Source organism: Mytilus californianus, unplaced genomic scaffold (genome assembly GCF_021869535.1).
Source record: "Mytilus californianus isolate M0D057914Y unplaced genomic scaffold, xbMytCali1.0.p SCAF_2, whole genome shotgun sequence".
Classification (NCBI taxonomy): Eukaryota; Metazoa; Mollusca; class Bivalvia; order Mytilida; family Mytilidae; genus Mytilus; species Mytilus californianus.
Window position 1 is genome coordinate 140,328,792 of NW_026262668.1, and position 18,195 is coordinate 140,346,986.

Below are 18,195 nucleotides of genomic sequence, written 5' to 3' on the forward strand. Positions count from 1 at the left end.
TCTTAGCGAAGAGTACTGTGACTACATATACTCAGCGAAGTGTACTGTGACTACATATACTCAGCGAAGAGTTCTGTGACTACATATTCTCAGCGAAGAGTACTGTGACTACATATACTCAGCGAAGAGTACTGTGGCTACATATTCTTAGCGAAGAGAACTGTGGCTACATATACTCAGCGAAGAGTACTGTGGCTACATATACTCAGCGAAGAGTACTTTGGCTACATATTCTTAGCGAAGAGTACTGTGACTAATTATACTCAGCGAAGAGTACTGTGACTACATATACTCAGCGAAGAGTACTGTGGCTACTCGCTGGTATCTTTCTTAACATTTTCAGATCACATAACACTTCTTCTGCAATGCGTTCCCATCTTCCATATGCCATGACCAATTTTTTTAACATGTCGGTAAATCATTTCTATATTCTGAACTGTTTTAAGTGCATCGTCTGATAAACATTGTTTCAAAGCAAATGAATCTGCTGTTATAACGTTTCGGTTATTACATCTGAAAATAGGTATCTCTCACTTTTTTGATAAATATCAGTGAGTCTAAGTTTTTGATTTTTACGAAATGTCTGTTTAGTTGGAGTCTTTATTCTTTATTTCCTTTTCTGTTCTGTATACGAATGTAGCATGAACTGACATAGCTTGATCTCGTTCTTTGTGATCGATGTCTGTATAAACATGAACTATCGCTGTTTTATCAGTTTCGTCATTAACATCAAGCAAATTCCATGTATGACCGTTTTCCCTACCTTCAGTAGTTGTTTCTAAGTCCTACAATATTATTTACCACGTCTTAGTTGGATTTTATACTGGCATGTTTTTAAATCTGTTGAATATCCTGTAAAATTTCCCCTGTGCTGTGCTTTTTTTCCTTTAACATTTTCCACTTTTCCACGAAATCCTTCCCATTTTTGTCACGACATTTGAACCATGTTTTAAAATGATTGAGGGTTGTCGCATTGGCAATCCTACCACATCTTTATTTTTATGCACTGAAAATAGATAATGCTTTAGCAAAAAAAAAATTATATTTGTAAAATTTTTTTTTAAATATATACGCATATCAGATTTAGAAAACGTTACTTAGCTATGTGGCATTTTATTTTTTGTTACAGACTTGTGCTCCCCTTTGGAAGAATATGATTCCCCTGAGGAATGCCAAATTTGTTCATGCAATTGGAAGATGTTTTAACGTTGACAGAAATCTTAAATCCAATACGACAAAACAGTTTAAAAACACAGTGTTTAGTGCACAATACACAGCAGAAAATAGTAACGAACTTAGTTTTGAAGTAGCACAGATCGGATTTTCAATATCTAATAAAAAGGTAAATATTTGACATTTTGTACAGAATATAAAACTTAAGAAGAAGTTTTATGATCTCCAACATGACAACTCTCCGCCAGAAACAAACTGACGTAGAAGTTAGCAAATAGGCCACAGTACGGCATTCAACAATGAATAAAACCCAAACCGCATAACAAGCTTTAAAATTTATGGGGTTCTTTGATATGCTGAATCTAACTAAGTGTGTATTTAGATTTTGGATTTTAGGCCCCATTATCAAATTGGTCTACAATGAGGTCCAAAGGGTCCAAAATTAAACTTACTTTGATTTCATCAAACATTGAATTCTTGGGATTCTTAGATATGCTGAATCTAACCATGTACTTAGATTTTGATATTGGACAAAAATAGGTAAAAGTCCAATTTCAAATTTTTAAGTTCTTTGACTACATTCATCCTGTGACAGAAAACTATGCTGTGTCAAATTTTTAATCACAATCCAAATTCAGAGCTGTATCAAGCTTGAATGTTATGTACTGTTGACCTGTATAAAGACCATACTATAATTGTAACATTTTTACTGTTGACAAGTATAAAGACCATACTATGATTGTAACATATTTACTGTTGACAAGTATATAGACCATACTATAATTGTAACATATTTACTGTTGACAAGTATGAAGACCATACTATAATTGTAACATTTTTACTGTTGACAAGTATAAAGACCATACTATGATTGTAACATATTTACTGTTGACAAGTATATAGACCATACTATAATTGTAACATATTTACTGTTGACAAGTATGAAGACCATACTATAATTGTAACATATTTACTGTTGACAAGTATAAAGACCATACTATAATTGTAACATATTTACTGTTGACAAGTATAAAGACCATACTTTAATTGTAACATATTTACTGTTGACAAGTATTACGACCATACTATGATTGTAACATATTTACTGTTGACCTGTATAAAGACCATACTATAATTGTAACATATTTACTGTTGACAAGTATAAAGACCATACTATAATTGTAACATACTTATTGTTGACAAGTAAAAAGACCATACTATAATTGCAACATATTTACTGTTGACAAGTATAAAGACCATACTATAATTGTAACATTTTAATGTTGACAAGTATAAAGACCATACTATAATTGTAACATATTTACTGTTGACAAGTATAAAGACCATACTATAATTTTAACATATTTTCTGTTGACCTGTATAAAGACCATACTATAACTTTAACATATTTACTGTTGACAAGTATAAAGACCATACCATAATTGTAACATATTTACTGTTGACAAGTATAAAGACCATACTATGATTGTAACATATTTACTGTTGACCTGTATATAGACCATACTATAATTTTAACATATTTACTGTTGACAAGTATAAAGACCATACTATAATTGTAACATATTTACTGTTGACCTGTATAAAGGCCATACTATAATTGTAACATATTTACTGTTGACAAGTATAAAGACCATACTATGATTGTAACATATTTACTGTTGACAAGTATAAAAACCATACTTTAATTGTAACATATTTACTGTTGACAAGTATAAAGACCATACTATAATTGTAACATATTTACTGTTGACCTGTATAAAGGCCATACTATAATTGTAACATATTTACTGTTGACAAGTATATAGACCATACTTCATTTGTTACACATTTACTGTTGACAAGTATAAAAACCATACTTTGGTTGTTACATATTTACTGTTGACCAGTACAAATACACATATTTACTGTTGACAAGTACAAAAACACATATTAACTGTTGACAAGTATAAAGACCATTATATTATAATTGTAACATATTTACTGTTGACAAGTATAAAGACCATTATATTATAATTGTAACATATTTACTGTTGACAAGTATAAAAACCATACTTCAATTGTAACATATTTACTGATGACAAGTATAAAGACCATACTATAATTGTAACATATTTACTGTTGACCTGTATAAAGGCCATACTATAATTGTAACATATTTACTGTTGACAAGTATATAGACCATACTTCATTTGTTACACATTTACTGTTGACAAGTATTAAAACCACACTTTGGTTGTAACATATTCACTGTTGACCAGTACAAATACACATATTTCCTGTTGACAAGTACAAATACACATATTTACTGTTGACAAGTATAAAGACCATACTTTAATTGTAACATATTTACTGTTGACAAGTATAAAGACCATACTATAGTTGTAACATATTTACTGTTGACAAGTATAAAGACCATACTATAGTTGTAACATATTTACTGTTGACAAGTATAAAGACCATACTATAATTGTAACATATTTACTGTTGACAAGTATTACGACCATACTATGATTGTAACATATTTTCTGTTGACAAGTATAAAGACCATTATATTATAATTGTAACATATTTACTGTTGACAAGTATATAGACCATACTTCATTTGTTACACATTTGCTGTTGACAAGTATAAAAACCATACTTTGGTTGTTACATATATTTACTGTTGACCAGTACAAATACACATATTTACTATTGACCAGTACAAATACACATATTTACTGTTGACCAGTACAAATACACATATTTACTGTTGACCAGTACAAATACACATATTTACTGTTGACAAGTATAAAGACCATACTATAGTTGTAACATATTTACTGTTGACAAGTATAAAGACCATACTATAATTGTAACATATTTATTGTTGACAAGTATAAAGACCATACTATAATTGTAACATATCTACTGTTGAGAAGTATATAGACCATACTATAATTGTAACATATTTACTGTTGACAAGTATATAGACCATACTTCATTTGCTACACATTTACTGTTGACAAGTATAAAAACCATACTTTGGTTGTTACATATTTACTGTTGACCAGTACGAATATACATATTTACTGTTGACCAGTACAAATACACATATTTACTGTTGACCAGTATAAAAACCATACTTTAATTATTACATATTTGCTGCTGACCAGTATGAAGAAGACCCCAAGCTGCACATTCTTCTTGGAGCTCCAGGGTTTTTTGAAAACAAAGGTAAGTGTAACTTTTTTTTCATTTTCATAGACCTTCAAAAAAAAATTGTGAACTCTTCCGGAAACACATGTAATGCGCACCGATATCATTACCGTCTACCGGTCCAAATAGTCGTTTGCTGGAGGTCAGTGTGATGTTTTCATTTGTTAATAATGGCTTTTCTTGATGGAATAATGACTCTTTCGCAATGGATGGGTCGTATAAAAATCATGATAGTAGGTCATGCGTACATTACCAGTAAAGTGTTCAATCAATATTACAAAATTTTAAACAACTTTAATAGTTCAATGATAACTCTTATATCTTATCCAACATTGTTTGTCATTCATAAAATGATTTCCAAGTTGAAATCAGTTAAATTACATATTTTGTTCAATATACAATGTTCAATTGGTTTAACATGTATATGAGAGATAAAACAAATATTAAATCGCCACTATACAAAAATGTGTTGTGAAATCGGACGCAAAAGTGAAATTGGGTCATAAGATAAAAAAAAAAAACATTTATTGAGTAACTTAATTATTACTATAATTTAAGATCTGATCCTAAATTTTAAGTCATTAATAAGAGTAAGTGTTATCACTCATGCGCATTGTAACACAATATAAAACTATAACACGCCTATCTATTAATAGTCGAAACTCCTACGATTTTGTAATGCATCGAGTGGTCATTTATAAATATTGAATTGTTCAGTTACACTTATCTCAATGTCTAGTATAAATGTCATGAGTGTGTAGACACAAAGAGCATCAATGTCTAGTATTAATGTCATGAGAGTGTAGACACAGAGAGCACAATGTCTAGTATTGAGTGTGTAGACACAGAGAGCATCAATGTCTAGTATTAATGTCATGAGTGTGTAGACACAGAGAGCACAATTTCTAGTATTAATGTCATGAGTGTGTAGACACAGAGAGCATCAATGTCTAGTATTAATGTCATGAGTGTGTAGACATAGAGAGCACAATGTCTAGTATTAATGTCATGAGTGTGTAGACACAGAGAGCACAATGTCTAGTATTAATGTCATGAATGTGTAGACACAGAGAGCATCAATGTCTAGTATTAATGTCATGAGTGTGTAGACACAAGAGAGCACGATGTCTAGTATTAATGTCATGAGTGTGTAGACACAGAGAGCATCAATGTCAAGTGTTAATGTCATGAATGTGTAGACACAGAGAGCACAATGTCTAGTATTAATGTCATGAGTGTGTAGACACAGAGAGCACAATGTCTAGTATTAATGTCATGAGTGTGTAGACACAGAGAGCACAATGTATAGTATTAATATCATGGGTGTGTAGACACAGAGAGCATCAATGTCTAGTATTAATGTCATGAGTGTGAAGACACAGAGAGCACAATGTCTAGTATTAATGTCATGAGTGTGTAGACACAGAGAGCATCAATGTCTAGTATTAATGTCACGAGTGTGTAGACACAGAGAGCACACTGTCTAGTATTAATGTCACGAGTGTGTAGACACAGAGAGCATCAATGTCTAGTATTAATGTCATGAGTGTGTAGACACAGAGAGCACAATGTCTAGTATTAATGTCATGAGTGTGTAGACACAGAGAGCACAATGTCTAGTATTAATGTCATGAGTGTGTAGACACAGAGAGCATCAATGTCTAGTATTAATGTCATGAGTGTGTAGACACAAGAGAACACAATGTCTAGTATTAATGTCATGAGTGTGTAGACACAGAGAGCATCAATGTCTAGTATTAATGTCATGAGTGTGAAGACACAGAGAGCACAATGTCTAGTATTAATGTCATGAGTGTGTAGACACAGAGAGCATCAATGTCTAGTATTAATGTCACGATTGTGTAGACACGGAGAACATCAATGTCTAGTATTAATGTCATGAGTGTGTAGACACAGAGAGCACAATGTATAGTATTAATGTCATGAGTGTGTAGACACAGAGAGCACAATGTCTAGTATTAATGTCATGAGTGTGTAGACACAGAGAGCACAATGTCTAGTATTAATATCATGGGTGTGTAGACACAGAGAGCATCAATGTCTAGTATTAATGTCATGAGTGTGTAGACACAAGAGAGCACAATGTCTAGTATTAATGTCATGAGTGTGTAGACACAGAGAGCACAATGTCTAGTATTAATATCATGGGTGTGTAGACACAGAGAGCATCAATGTCTAGTATTAATGTCATGAGTGTGTAGACACAGAGAGCACAATGTCTAGTATTAATGTCATGAGTGTGTAGACACAGAGAGCATCAATGGCTAGTATTAATGTCACGAGTGTGTAGACACAGAGAGCACAATGTCTAGTATTAATGTCATGAGTGTGTAGACACAGAGAGCACAATGTCTAGTATAAATGTCACGAGTGTGTAGACACAGAGAGCATCAAAGTCTAGTATTAATGTCATGAGTGTGTAGACACAGTGAGCATCAATGTCTAGTATTAATGTCATGAGTGTGTAGACACAGAGAGCATCAATGTCTAGTATTAATGTCATGAGTGTGTAAACACAGAGAGCATCAATGTCTAGTATTAATGTCATGAGTGTGTAGACACAGAGAGCATCAATGTCTAGTATTAATGTCATGAGTGTGTAGACACAGAGAACACAATGTATAGTATTAATGTCATGAGTGTGTAGACTCAGAGAGCATCAATGTCTAGTATTAATGTCATGAGTGTGTAGACACAAAGAGCATCAATCGTATATATGATTCTACTTGAAGAATTCCAATAAAAGATAATTATTAAGGTACAGACCGTTGTTCTTTTATCTTTTGTCACGTGTTGTAAAATTAAGGGGTTGGGGTTGAGATTGGCCCTTTTTCCTCTGATCAATCATTTGTTTTTTACTTTAATGAAAAACAAACATTTTGTTTTATAACAGATACAGGAGGAATAATTTGTTTGAAGCTAACTGTTTTATTTTGACTATTTTAAAAAAAAATTCTATTCATAAATAAATTCTTTTCCAGAAATTTAGAATCATACAATGTATTTAAATAACCCATGACTTCACGATAAATGAAAGATTACTAAAATAAATAAAGAGGGGGATGGATATGATGCTCATATAAGCGTCGGAACAAGTCCGGCTAAATTTGCACTTTTAAGAGGACTTTTTACGGCACAGAGTGTTGGCTTATTTCTGTTCGTGACTAAAGAAAGATGTGGGATATAAAGTTAGAAAGCAACTTGCCAATTAACGACACAGAAACCCAAAGACGTCTAGATTACATGTGACTTATGTACATGTAAGATGGACGAGTATTGCTTTACTGCTAATTTGTAGTTTTAGCAACGATGTGTTGGTCCCTTACATTGCAAAGTTGATAAGTATATGTAGTAAAAGAAGTCATTAATCTATCAAGACATAACATCACATAATCACAGCAATAGAAAATGTTTTATAATTACACGTTTTATAAGTCTCCCTATTACATACTAGTGTTCAGCCGTAAACATCCTTGCATTTCAGGGGGACTCCAAGTATTGCTTACATTGGTACATTTTGAGATCACCCGATTCAAATATGAGCTGCTTATTCAGTCATAATATAGCACAGCATATAAGATAAATATTCCTCATGCAACCGCGACAAAATGTCTGGGCAATTGTGTAATCTCAGTCCATCTGTCAGTCCCATAAAGGGTATAAGGTTTATACGACTAATTCCTCAGGACTACAACTAGAACTTTATATTATGTTTAGTGTTACATGTAGTATATATGATAAGAGTGTGCATATTATCAGGATTTTGGCTTTTATTTAAATTTTCAACAAATGACAGGTTGCATGACTGTTTTGCATTTTGGTGATATCAGAAATGTAGGGTACTTGGTTTGTACAACTGAATCTTTTATATTATGTAGAGTATACTATGTTAAGAATGTATGTTTTATCAGCATATTGATTTTCTTTAAATATTCCACTTATAGCTGAATGTTTAACTTTTTTTGCGGGTGCACCATGAATGAATGAAGCGAAGCGGTAGTATCATCTTTGTCTATTTTGGTAGATTTAATTTGATATGCAAATAATTATATAGGAAATGTTGGGTAAATTTAAAATAAAATAGCAATCCAACGACATCTAAACGACACTTACAGTTTTCAAAAAGAACATGAGTCGATATAATATATTGATCTCGAGCTTTAAATTTTAAATCTATAAACGTGTTGAATTTGATTTATCGGGACTATCAAAGATCTACCGTCAACACCACAGGTACTAATATATTAACATCATTATTGATTTATCGGGACTATCAAAGATCTACCGTCAACACAACAGATATTAATATATTAACACCACAGGTACTAATATATTAACATCATTATTGATTTATCGGGACTATCAAAGATCTACCGTCAACACAACAGATACTATTATATTAACATCATTATTGATTTATCGGGACTATCAAAGATTTACCATAAACACCACAGGTACTAATATATTAACATCATTATTGATTTATCGGGACTATAAAAGATCTACCGTCAACACCACAGGTACTAATATATTAACATCATTATTGATTTATCGGGACTATCAAAGATCTACCGTCAACACAACAGATACTAATATATTAACATCATTATTGATTTATCGGAACTATCAAAAATCTACCGTCAACACCACAGGTACTAATATATTAACATCATTATTGATTTATCGGGACTATCAAAGATCTACCGTCAACACAACAGATATTAATATATTAACATCATTATTGATTTATCGGGACTATCAAAGATCTACCGTTAACACAACAGATACTAATATATTAACATCATTATTGATTTATCGGGACTATCAAAATTCTACCGTCAATACCACATGTACTAATATATTAACATCAATATTGATTTATCGGGACTATCAAAGATCTACCGTCAACACCACAGGTACATATATATTAACATCATTATTGATTTATCGGGACTATCAAAGATCTACAGTCAACACAACAGGTACTGATATATTAACATCATTATTGATTTATCGGGACTATCAAAGATCTACCGTCAACACCACAGGTACTATTATATTAACATCATTATTGATTTATCGGGACTATCAAAGATCTACCGTCAACACCACAGGTACTAATATATTAACATCATAATTGATTTATCGGGACTATCAAAGATCTAACGTCAACACCACAGGTACTATTATATTAACATCATTATTGATTTATCGGGACTATAAAAGATCTACCGTCAACACCACAGGTACTAATATATTAACATCATTATTGATTTATCGGGACTATAAAAGATCTACCGTCAACACCACAGGTACTATTATATTAACATCATTATTGATTTATCGGGACTATCAAAGATCTACCTTCAACACCACAGGTACTAATATATTAACATCATTATTGATTTATCGGGACTATCAAAGATCTACCGTCAACACAACAGATACTAATATATTAACATCATTATTGATTTATCGGGACTATCAAAGATCTACCGTCAACACCACAGGTACTAATATATTAACATTATTATTGATTTATCAGGACTATCAAAGATCTACCGTCAACACCACAGATACTAATATATTAACATCATTATTGATTTATCGGGACTATAAAAGATCTACCGTCAACACCACAGGTACTATTATATTAACATCATTATTGATTTATCTGGACTATCAAAGATCTACCGTCAACACCACAGATACTAATATATTAACATCATTATTGATTTATCTGGACTATCAAAGATCTACCGTCAACACCACAGATACTAATATATTAACATCATTATTGATTTATCGGGACTATAAAAGATCTACCGTCAACACCACAGGTACTAATATATTAACATTATTATTGATTTATCAGGACTATCAAAGATCTACCGTCAACACCACAGATACTAATATATTAACATCATTATTGATTTATCTGGACTATCAAAGATCTACCGTCAACACCACAGGTACTAATATATTAACATCATTATTGATTTATCGGGACTATCAAAGATCTACCGTCAACACCACAATTTTTCTGTTAAATTTATTCACAATTTTTTATATAAATTCGTGACGATCAAATCAGTTCAAATAAGTTTTCTTTTAAGTCGGCATGATAAGTTACAATACAAAATATGCTCTGAGTGAGCTTTTGAACCGACATAAACGATTTAGAACTTGAATTATTGTTTAGAAACCTGTATATTGTTGAACAATATATGAGATGTGCTTAGGTGGTTTTTGTCGTTTGATTGCTGTCTTATTGGCGTATTACCCACATCTCCAACAGTTTTAGTTCCGTTTGATGTACTTTTAAATAGGTGTATGACACATGATAAATGAAAGAGTTATTGAGTATAGATTAATTACTTTTCTTTCTCTCAAAAATATGCTCAGAGGAAGATTAATTAAAGAGAGATGTACTTAAGCTTATAGTGCAAAGTAAACAAAACAAAAACCTTTTTACTTTTTAATCTGTAACGCCCTCCCCTCCTCCCTCCATAATTGTTCACCTTTATTCATTTTGAAGACTTGTCCCATCTAAACGAAGTCTGATTGATCTCCAACTTACTAGTAAATTGTTTTTCTGTTCTGGCACATACTTAAATATAAACCTCATTAGATTCGATTAGAATATATTCATTTAAAAGGAATACATATTTTAAAAGTCGTAATAAATTCCATTCAGAACAAAACTAATTCAAATCAGGTTTCGGCAATTCGGATATTTTAAGAAATTACAATTGTTTTTTTTATCTTGTTTGGCTTTGAAACACTGATTTAAGATTTAAGTTGTACACAATGCTTATCATACATTTATATTGTATCATGTATGTAATTTGTTGTTGCCTTATTCCGAAAACAGTGTTCAGCATACGTTTGCTTCTAAAGAGAGAATGTGAAGACAGTATCATACAAGTAATAGCTTTTCTAAAACGCTTGTCGTCTAATTACTTATTATGTTGAACATTGTTTTAAACTTTGTAGTTTCATCTATTTAAAATAGTCCTTTCCATAACAATTGTATTGCGGTTACAAAACATGGACTGGAATATAGGTCTCTACATTTCAGATGTTTAACATTTTTTTAACACATGACATAGGCAAAATCTCTTTGTCCTTACTGTGCTATAAATTGATAATGCACAGCTAAGGTGTGCATTAAGTACCGCAGATATGCTGTACAGTTTAAATGTACTCTTGTCTCAAGTGGAGGGTCCAGGATTTTTCAGTGGCATAGGGGCGTAATTCCATAAAAAATGACAATTTTAGTATTAAACATTGTTAATTCATACAATAGATGCACTGATGTTATAAATCATTGGGAAGGGTTGGGGGCCCGCAAACATATTTAATCTCGACACTTTCTGTATGTGCCTGTCCCAAGTCAGGATCCTGTAATTTTGTGGTTATCGTTTGTTGCTGTATATCATATTTGTTTTTCGTTTATTGTTTTTTACAGAAATCAGGTTGCTGTTTTTTCTCGTTTGAATTGTTTTTCGTTTGTAAATTCGTGGCCTTTTATAGCATGCTATGTTGTATGGGTTTTGCTCATTGTTGAAGGTCCTACGTTGACCTATTATAGTTCTTAACTTCTACGTCATTTGGTCTCTGGTGAATAATTGTCTCACTGGCAATCATACCACATCTTCTTATCTTTATAAAAACTGATTTGGGTTTCGATACGGCTGCTGGATGACGTTTCGTCCCCGAACGTTTCGCCAGCCAGAAGTCAGTATTTTTGTGCTAACATGCAATATTATTGATTAGTTCCTTTCCAGTAAAATTCATCTTTATGAAATGTTGAATTATTCAAAATACTAAGGGTTTCTACCCCACGGCATAAAAAATCATCTCAGTCGCATTTGACACGATTTTCGGAGTTTTTGATTTTCAGTGCTATTCAACATCGTATTTGATTTTCAGTGCTACTCAACATCGTATTTGATTTTCAGTGTTATTCAACATCGTATATGATATTCAGTGCTATTCAACATCGTATTTGATTTTCAGTGCTATTCAACATCGTATTTGATTTTCAGTGCTATTCAACATCGTATTTGATTTTCAGTGCTATTCAACATCGTATTTGATATTCAGTGCTATTCAACATCGTATTTGATTTTCAGTGCTATTCAACATCGTATTTGATTTTCAGTGCTATTCAACATCGTATTTGATTTTGCCTTCAAAGTTTTTTGATTCGAGCTGAACTGAAATGAGTCGTATGTAAACGAAACGTGCGTCTGGTATATCAAATTATAAGTCTGGTATCTTTAATGAATGTTATTTAAAACTTGATATAAGTAACAAAATTGTATAAAGTAGGTCATTGTGACATTCTTTTCATTGATCACTGTTATTTTTCTATAGACGAATCTTTACATCAAGTTAAATGATTTTATGATATTAAGTATCCCATATATCGACTAAATATTATATAAATACATGCTACTTGGCATCTTCGAACTTGACCCTAGGCAGTCTAAAAAATAATACAGGGTGATAGTTTATAATCACGTTATAATCGTTTTTTCAGGCGGTTTTCTTCAATACAGTGCAACAGAAACAACAGAACAGTTTTTTGACAGCTTCACACATCGGGAATTTGAATCGGAAACTCAAAAACAAGGCATAAAACAAGGAAGTTTCATGGGTACGTATTCATATTACCTGAATATAGAAGCGATGGTATTCCAAATCGTTGTGTCCGCCCACATATTGTTACCACAAACCCTGCTTAAACAAAGAATCGATTTCAGAGAAATTTTCTAATAAGCTTAAGTCATTGTTGTATCTAATGGCATTTTGCACCTTTAATATCGTTCTTGATCGAAATGATTTAAAAAAACAAAAACAGGTGCATATCTACAAATGTAGTACTTATTATATCAGCATTTCCTCCTACAACAATGACCATATTTAAATGAAACCTTCTTACATTATGCCATCGTGCATATTTTGAAGTTTTCGGTGAGAATAATTTTGGAGCTTAAAGACAAATGCTTTTATTTAGATCTACCAATAATAGCAGGCGCAGATTCAAGATTTGATATAAGGGGAGACCTGAGAATTAAGAATTAGAGTCCCTTATGTTGACGCAAAAGTGGCTGTAAGTTTACCTTTATTATATATTTTTTAAGGGGCGGCGCCGGGTACTTCCCGCCTGAATCCGCACCTTAATATCTTCTTTAACTTTATTTTCACTTTAGCATAGGTTTATGGATGTTCGCTCCTCTGTTTGAAAATAACAAGCTTTTTCAAAGACTGTAATAAATTGATAGAATATAAATAAAGAAACTTAAGAAGCAAAAAAAAAAATTAAAGATCCGTGCCCTTCTTTTTGAAATATAGTCAACTCAAAATTTGGCGGGAAATGATTTTCTCTAGACTTTTCATACATTTAACATTGGCACCTTTTTTCTTTCAAAAACTATGAAAAAATACAAGGATATTATAAGATTTATGAAAATGGCTTTTAAAAATATTTGTAATAAAATTATGAAAGGAAAAGTAGGGGTTAAACAAATTATTTATTGGCACTAAATCATGGATAAAACTAGATGATTCCGAATATCTGACAAAAAGTCAAAAACAAGAGAAGCGAACATCCTTAAGCTTTAAATTCGCCAATAAAAAATGGGCTCATGGATTTCGTTTTTGATTTAAAACGCTAATATATTTATAGAATTTGGAAATCGAGACTTTGTGTTAGTAACACTGTAATATTTTATAAAAATTCCGTATCACATGAAAGTAGTTTGTTTTGTTAAATTTTTTATTAGTAGAAATATAACTATATTATCAATATTTTCATCTTCTGAAGGACATATGATAACAATATGTTAATTGCATTAATCATTTTTCCGTATTTTTAGTGATGAAAATTCAATAGAATATTCATTGTTATGAAACAAAATAAGAAAATAACAAATGAGGGCCACGGTTCGAAAAAAGAAGGCATAAATAATGATAATAAATAATAAATAATGTTACTTTTTATACATTGTGACTTCGATGGAGATTTGTCTCATTGGCACTCATACCAAATCTTCTTATTTATATATAAAGATTTGAAATGGCCGGAATAAGACGTAAGGCCGAATTGGCGATATTTTCACTTGTTATCACTGTGGGTAAGGTTGTCCTGCGAGAGAATGTAGTGTGCTGGTGATTGGGCCCTGATCGGTGCTCGTGGGTTCTGATTCTGTGCCGGTGATATGGCCCTGATCGGTGCTCGTGGGTACTGATTCTGTGCTGTTGAGTTTGTTTGCATTGTATCAGACCGGCAATAAAACAACAATCTGTTGCTTAATTTTTTCACAAATACGCTTTACGTACCTCATGACGTATATCAAAATGATTTTTGTTATTGCAAAATTCGGGCACATTCGCAGAACGAAATTGTCCTGATAATGTGATGATGATTGGGAAAAATGCTTCTTTGTTTTTAGTAAAGAGTGGGAAATACTCAAGATAATTGAATACATTAGAAACATTGTGTAATTGATAAAAAAGACACCACTATCAAAGCATATTCGGCTTCATTATATCGGACGAGCAACTTTAAGTTTATTTTGACATTTTTCAATGTTGTAATAAGAAAATACGCATATAATCAGGAGGATCATGATCATAAAAAACCGGTCAAAATATCCTATGTCTTTGTCTTGTGGTGTCAACGTATATTTGTTCCGCCTAACAGAAGTTCCACTGGACACATATGACATAGTATCTGTTCCTGTTGGAACAAAGATTCCATAACCTTTATTCCGTAAGGAACAAATACTGATATATTTATTCTAGTGGAAATAATATTACAGAATATTTTTACCACTTGGAACTTATATTATGAAGGAACTTCTATTTCGTGACAGTGACATATAAAATCTTTTCATTTCAGGTTTTGTTGATATGTTGTGACATATAAAGTCTTACATTTCCGGTTTTGATGATATGTTGTGACATATAAAATTGTATAACTTTGTATCAATAAAACGGATATTTCAGTAGCAATAACATATCATTTTTTTTAAAAATAATTATGACACGATTTCGAAACTATTTTTTTTTCTTTTATACTGATGTGTTTTCTATTCATTTGTACTACTTTTTGCAATATCTCAGTAAGTATAAAAGTTTCATTTACGTACCTGTTACCTTGATATATAACATAACATTTTTAACTTCAGTCCTTAGACATTTTGATTTATTGAAAAGAGTATTTTGTTTTGTATTACATCACAACATATCAACAAAACCTGAAATGTTAAGATTATATATGTCACAACATATCAACAAAACCTGAAATGTAAAGATCTTATATGTCACAATATATCAACAAAACCTGAAATGTAAAGACTTTATATATGTCACAACATATCAACAATACCTGAAATGTAAAGACTTTATATGTCACAACATATCAACAAAACCTGAAATGTAAAGACTTTACATGTCACAACATATCAACAAAACCTGAAATGTAAAGACTTCATATATGTCACAACATATCAACAAAACCTGAAATGTAAAGACTTTATATGTCACAACATATCAACAAAACCTGAAATGTAAAGACTTTACATGTCACAACATATCAACAAAACCTGAAATGTTAAGACTTCATATATGTCACAACATATCAACAAAACCTGAAATGTAAAGACTTTATATATGTCACAACATATCAACAAAAGCTGAAATGTAAAGACTTTATGTGTCACAATATATCAACAAAACCTGAAATGTAAAGATTTCATATGTCACAACATATTAACAAAATTTGAAATGTAAAGACTTTATATGTCACAACATATCAACAAAACCTGAAATGTAAAGACTTCATATATGTCACAACATATCAACAAAATTTGAAATGTAAAGACTTTACATGTCACAACATATCAACAAAACCTGAAATGTAAAGATTTCATATGTCACAACATATCAACAAAATTTGAAATGTAAATACTTTACATGTCACAACATATCAACAAAACCTGAAATGTAAAGACTTCATATATGTCACAACATATCAACAAAAGCTGAAATGTAAAGACTTTATATGTCACAACATATCAAAACCTGAAATGTAAAGACTTTACATGTCACAACATATTAACAAAAGCTGAAATGTAAAGACTTTATATGTCACAACGTATCAACAAAACCTGAAATGTAAAGATGTCATATGTCATAACATATCAACAAAATTTGAAATGTAAAGACTTTATATGTCACAACATATCATCGAAAATTTATATGTCACAACATATCAACAAAACCTGAAATGTGAAGACTTTATATGTCACAACATGTCAACAACCTGAAATGTAAAGACTTTATAAGTCACAACATATCAACAAAACCTGAAATGTGAAGACTTTATATGTCACAACATATCAACAACCTGAAATGTGAAGACTTTATATGTCACAACATATCAACAAAACCTGAAGTGTAAAGACTTTTTATGTCACAACATATCAACAAAACCTGAAATGTAAAGACTTTATATGTCACAACATATCAACAAAACCTGAAATGTAAATCCTTTATAAGGTAACAACACAATAAAACATGAAATGTAAAGACTAAATATGACAGAAATACAGCAAAACCTGAAAAGTAAAGACTTGATCAAGTAACGACCAACAAGACCTGAAATATAAAGACTAGATATGACAACAATACAACAAAACCTGAAATATAAAGACTAGATATGACAACAATACAACAAAACCTGAAATATAAAGAATTGCTATGACAACAATACTACAAAACCTAAAAATGAAAGATGTAAACACTTGAAACGGAAATAATGAACAAAATAAGAAATTTGAAGCCTTTTTTAAAAGAAAAACTTAAATAATAATTTATTGCACTGAATCTGCTTAGATATTTAATGAATTAAAATGACAGATACAGCTTCTATAAGGGCTTTATCTGTAACCAACAAAACAAATCATCATTTATAAAGAACTAATATGGTGGCACCTTTACAAACATCATTTATGAAGAACTAATATGGTGGCACCATAAAAAAACATCACTTATAAAGAACTAATATGGCGTCCTATAACATAACATCATTTAGAAAGAACTAATATGGCGGCAAAATAACAAAACATCATTTATAAGGAACTAATATGGCGCCACCATAACAAAAAAATCATTTATAAAGAACTCATATGGCAACTCCATAACAAAATACAAATAATCAGATCTGCTATGCCGACAAAACAAAGCACCAGCCGTTATAAAATGCTATGTCATTACAAGACATCAACAATCAAGACTTTATATGAAAAAAATGACGATTATTATGCATTATGATAACAGCATTACTATTTGTTATAATCAGGTTATTCCATCACCTCAGGGAAACTGTCAGATTCTGATATAGATTGTCCAAGTGTTATTGTACTAGGCACACCACATTTCAGTTCAAAAGATGGAATTGTTGGAGCGGTAAGTTCGATTATTGTACTAGGCACACCATTTAAGTTCAAAAGATGGAATTGTTGGAGCGATTAGTTCAATTGGTATAGTATGCAAATTAAATACAATAAAGAAAATATTTTGTTACATTGGATTATTATAAACCATTGTGTTCAAGTATTAGTGATTCGTGATAGCTGAATAATTATTAACCATCGTGATCGATATAAGGAAGATGTGGTAATATAGCCAATGAGACACTCTCCACTAGAGACCAATGACGTAGAAGTGATCGAGTGTATACCGACGAAGGGTATTTGTGCAGTCGAA

At 31.5% G+C, this 18,195-nt stretch overlaps 1 protein-coding gene across 6 annotated transcripts in view; it reads left to right on the forward strand.

Moving 5' to 3' along the window:
- The window catches only part of LOC127731259 (integrin alpha-4-like), a 138,667-nt gene that overhangs the window by 46,100 nt on the left and 74,372 nt on the right, over positions 1–18,195 (forward strand). For all 6 annotated transcript variants that reach the window (XM_052240287.1, XM_052240288.1, XM_052240289.1 and 3 more), the window contains 4 exons: positions 1,130–1,342; positions 4,350–4,410; positions 12,962–13,078; positions 17,789–17,895. In XM_052240287.1, the coding sequence (XP_052096247.1) occupies positions 1,130–1,342; positions 4,350–4,410; positions 12,962–13,078; positions 17,789–17,895 (498 nt within the window). The remainder of the gene's footprint in view (positions 1–1,129; positions 1,343–4,349; positions 4,411–12,961; positions 13,079–17,788; positions 17,896–18,195) is intronic.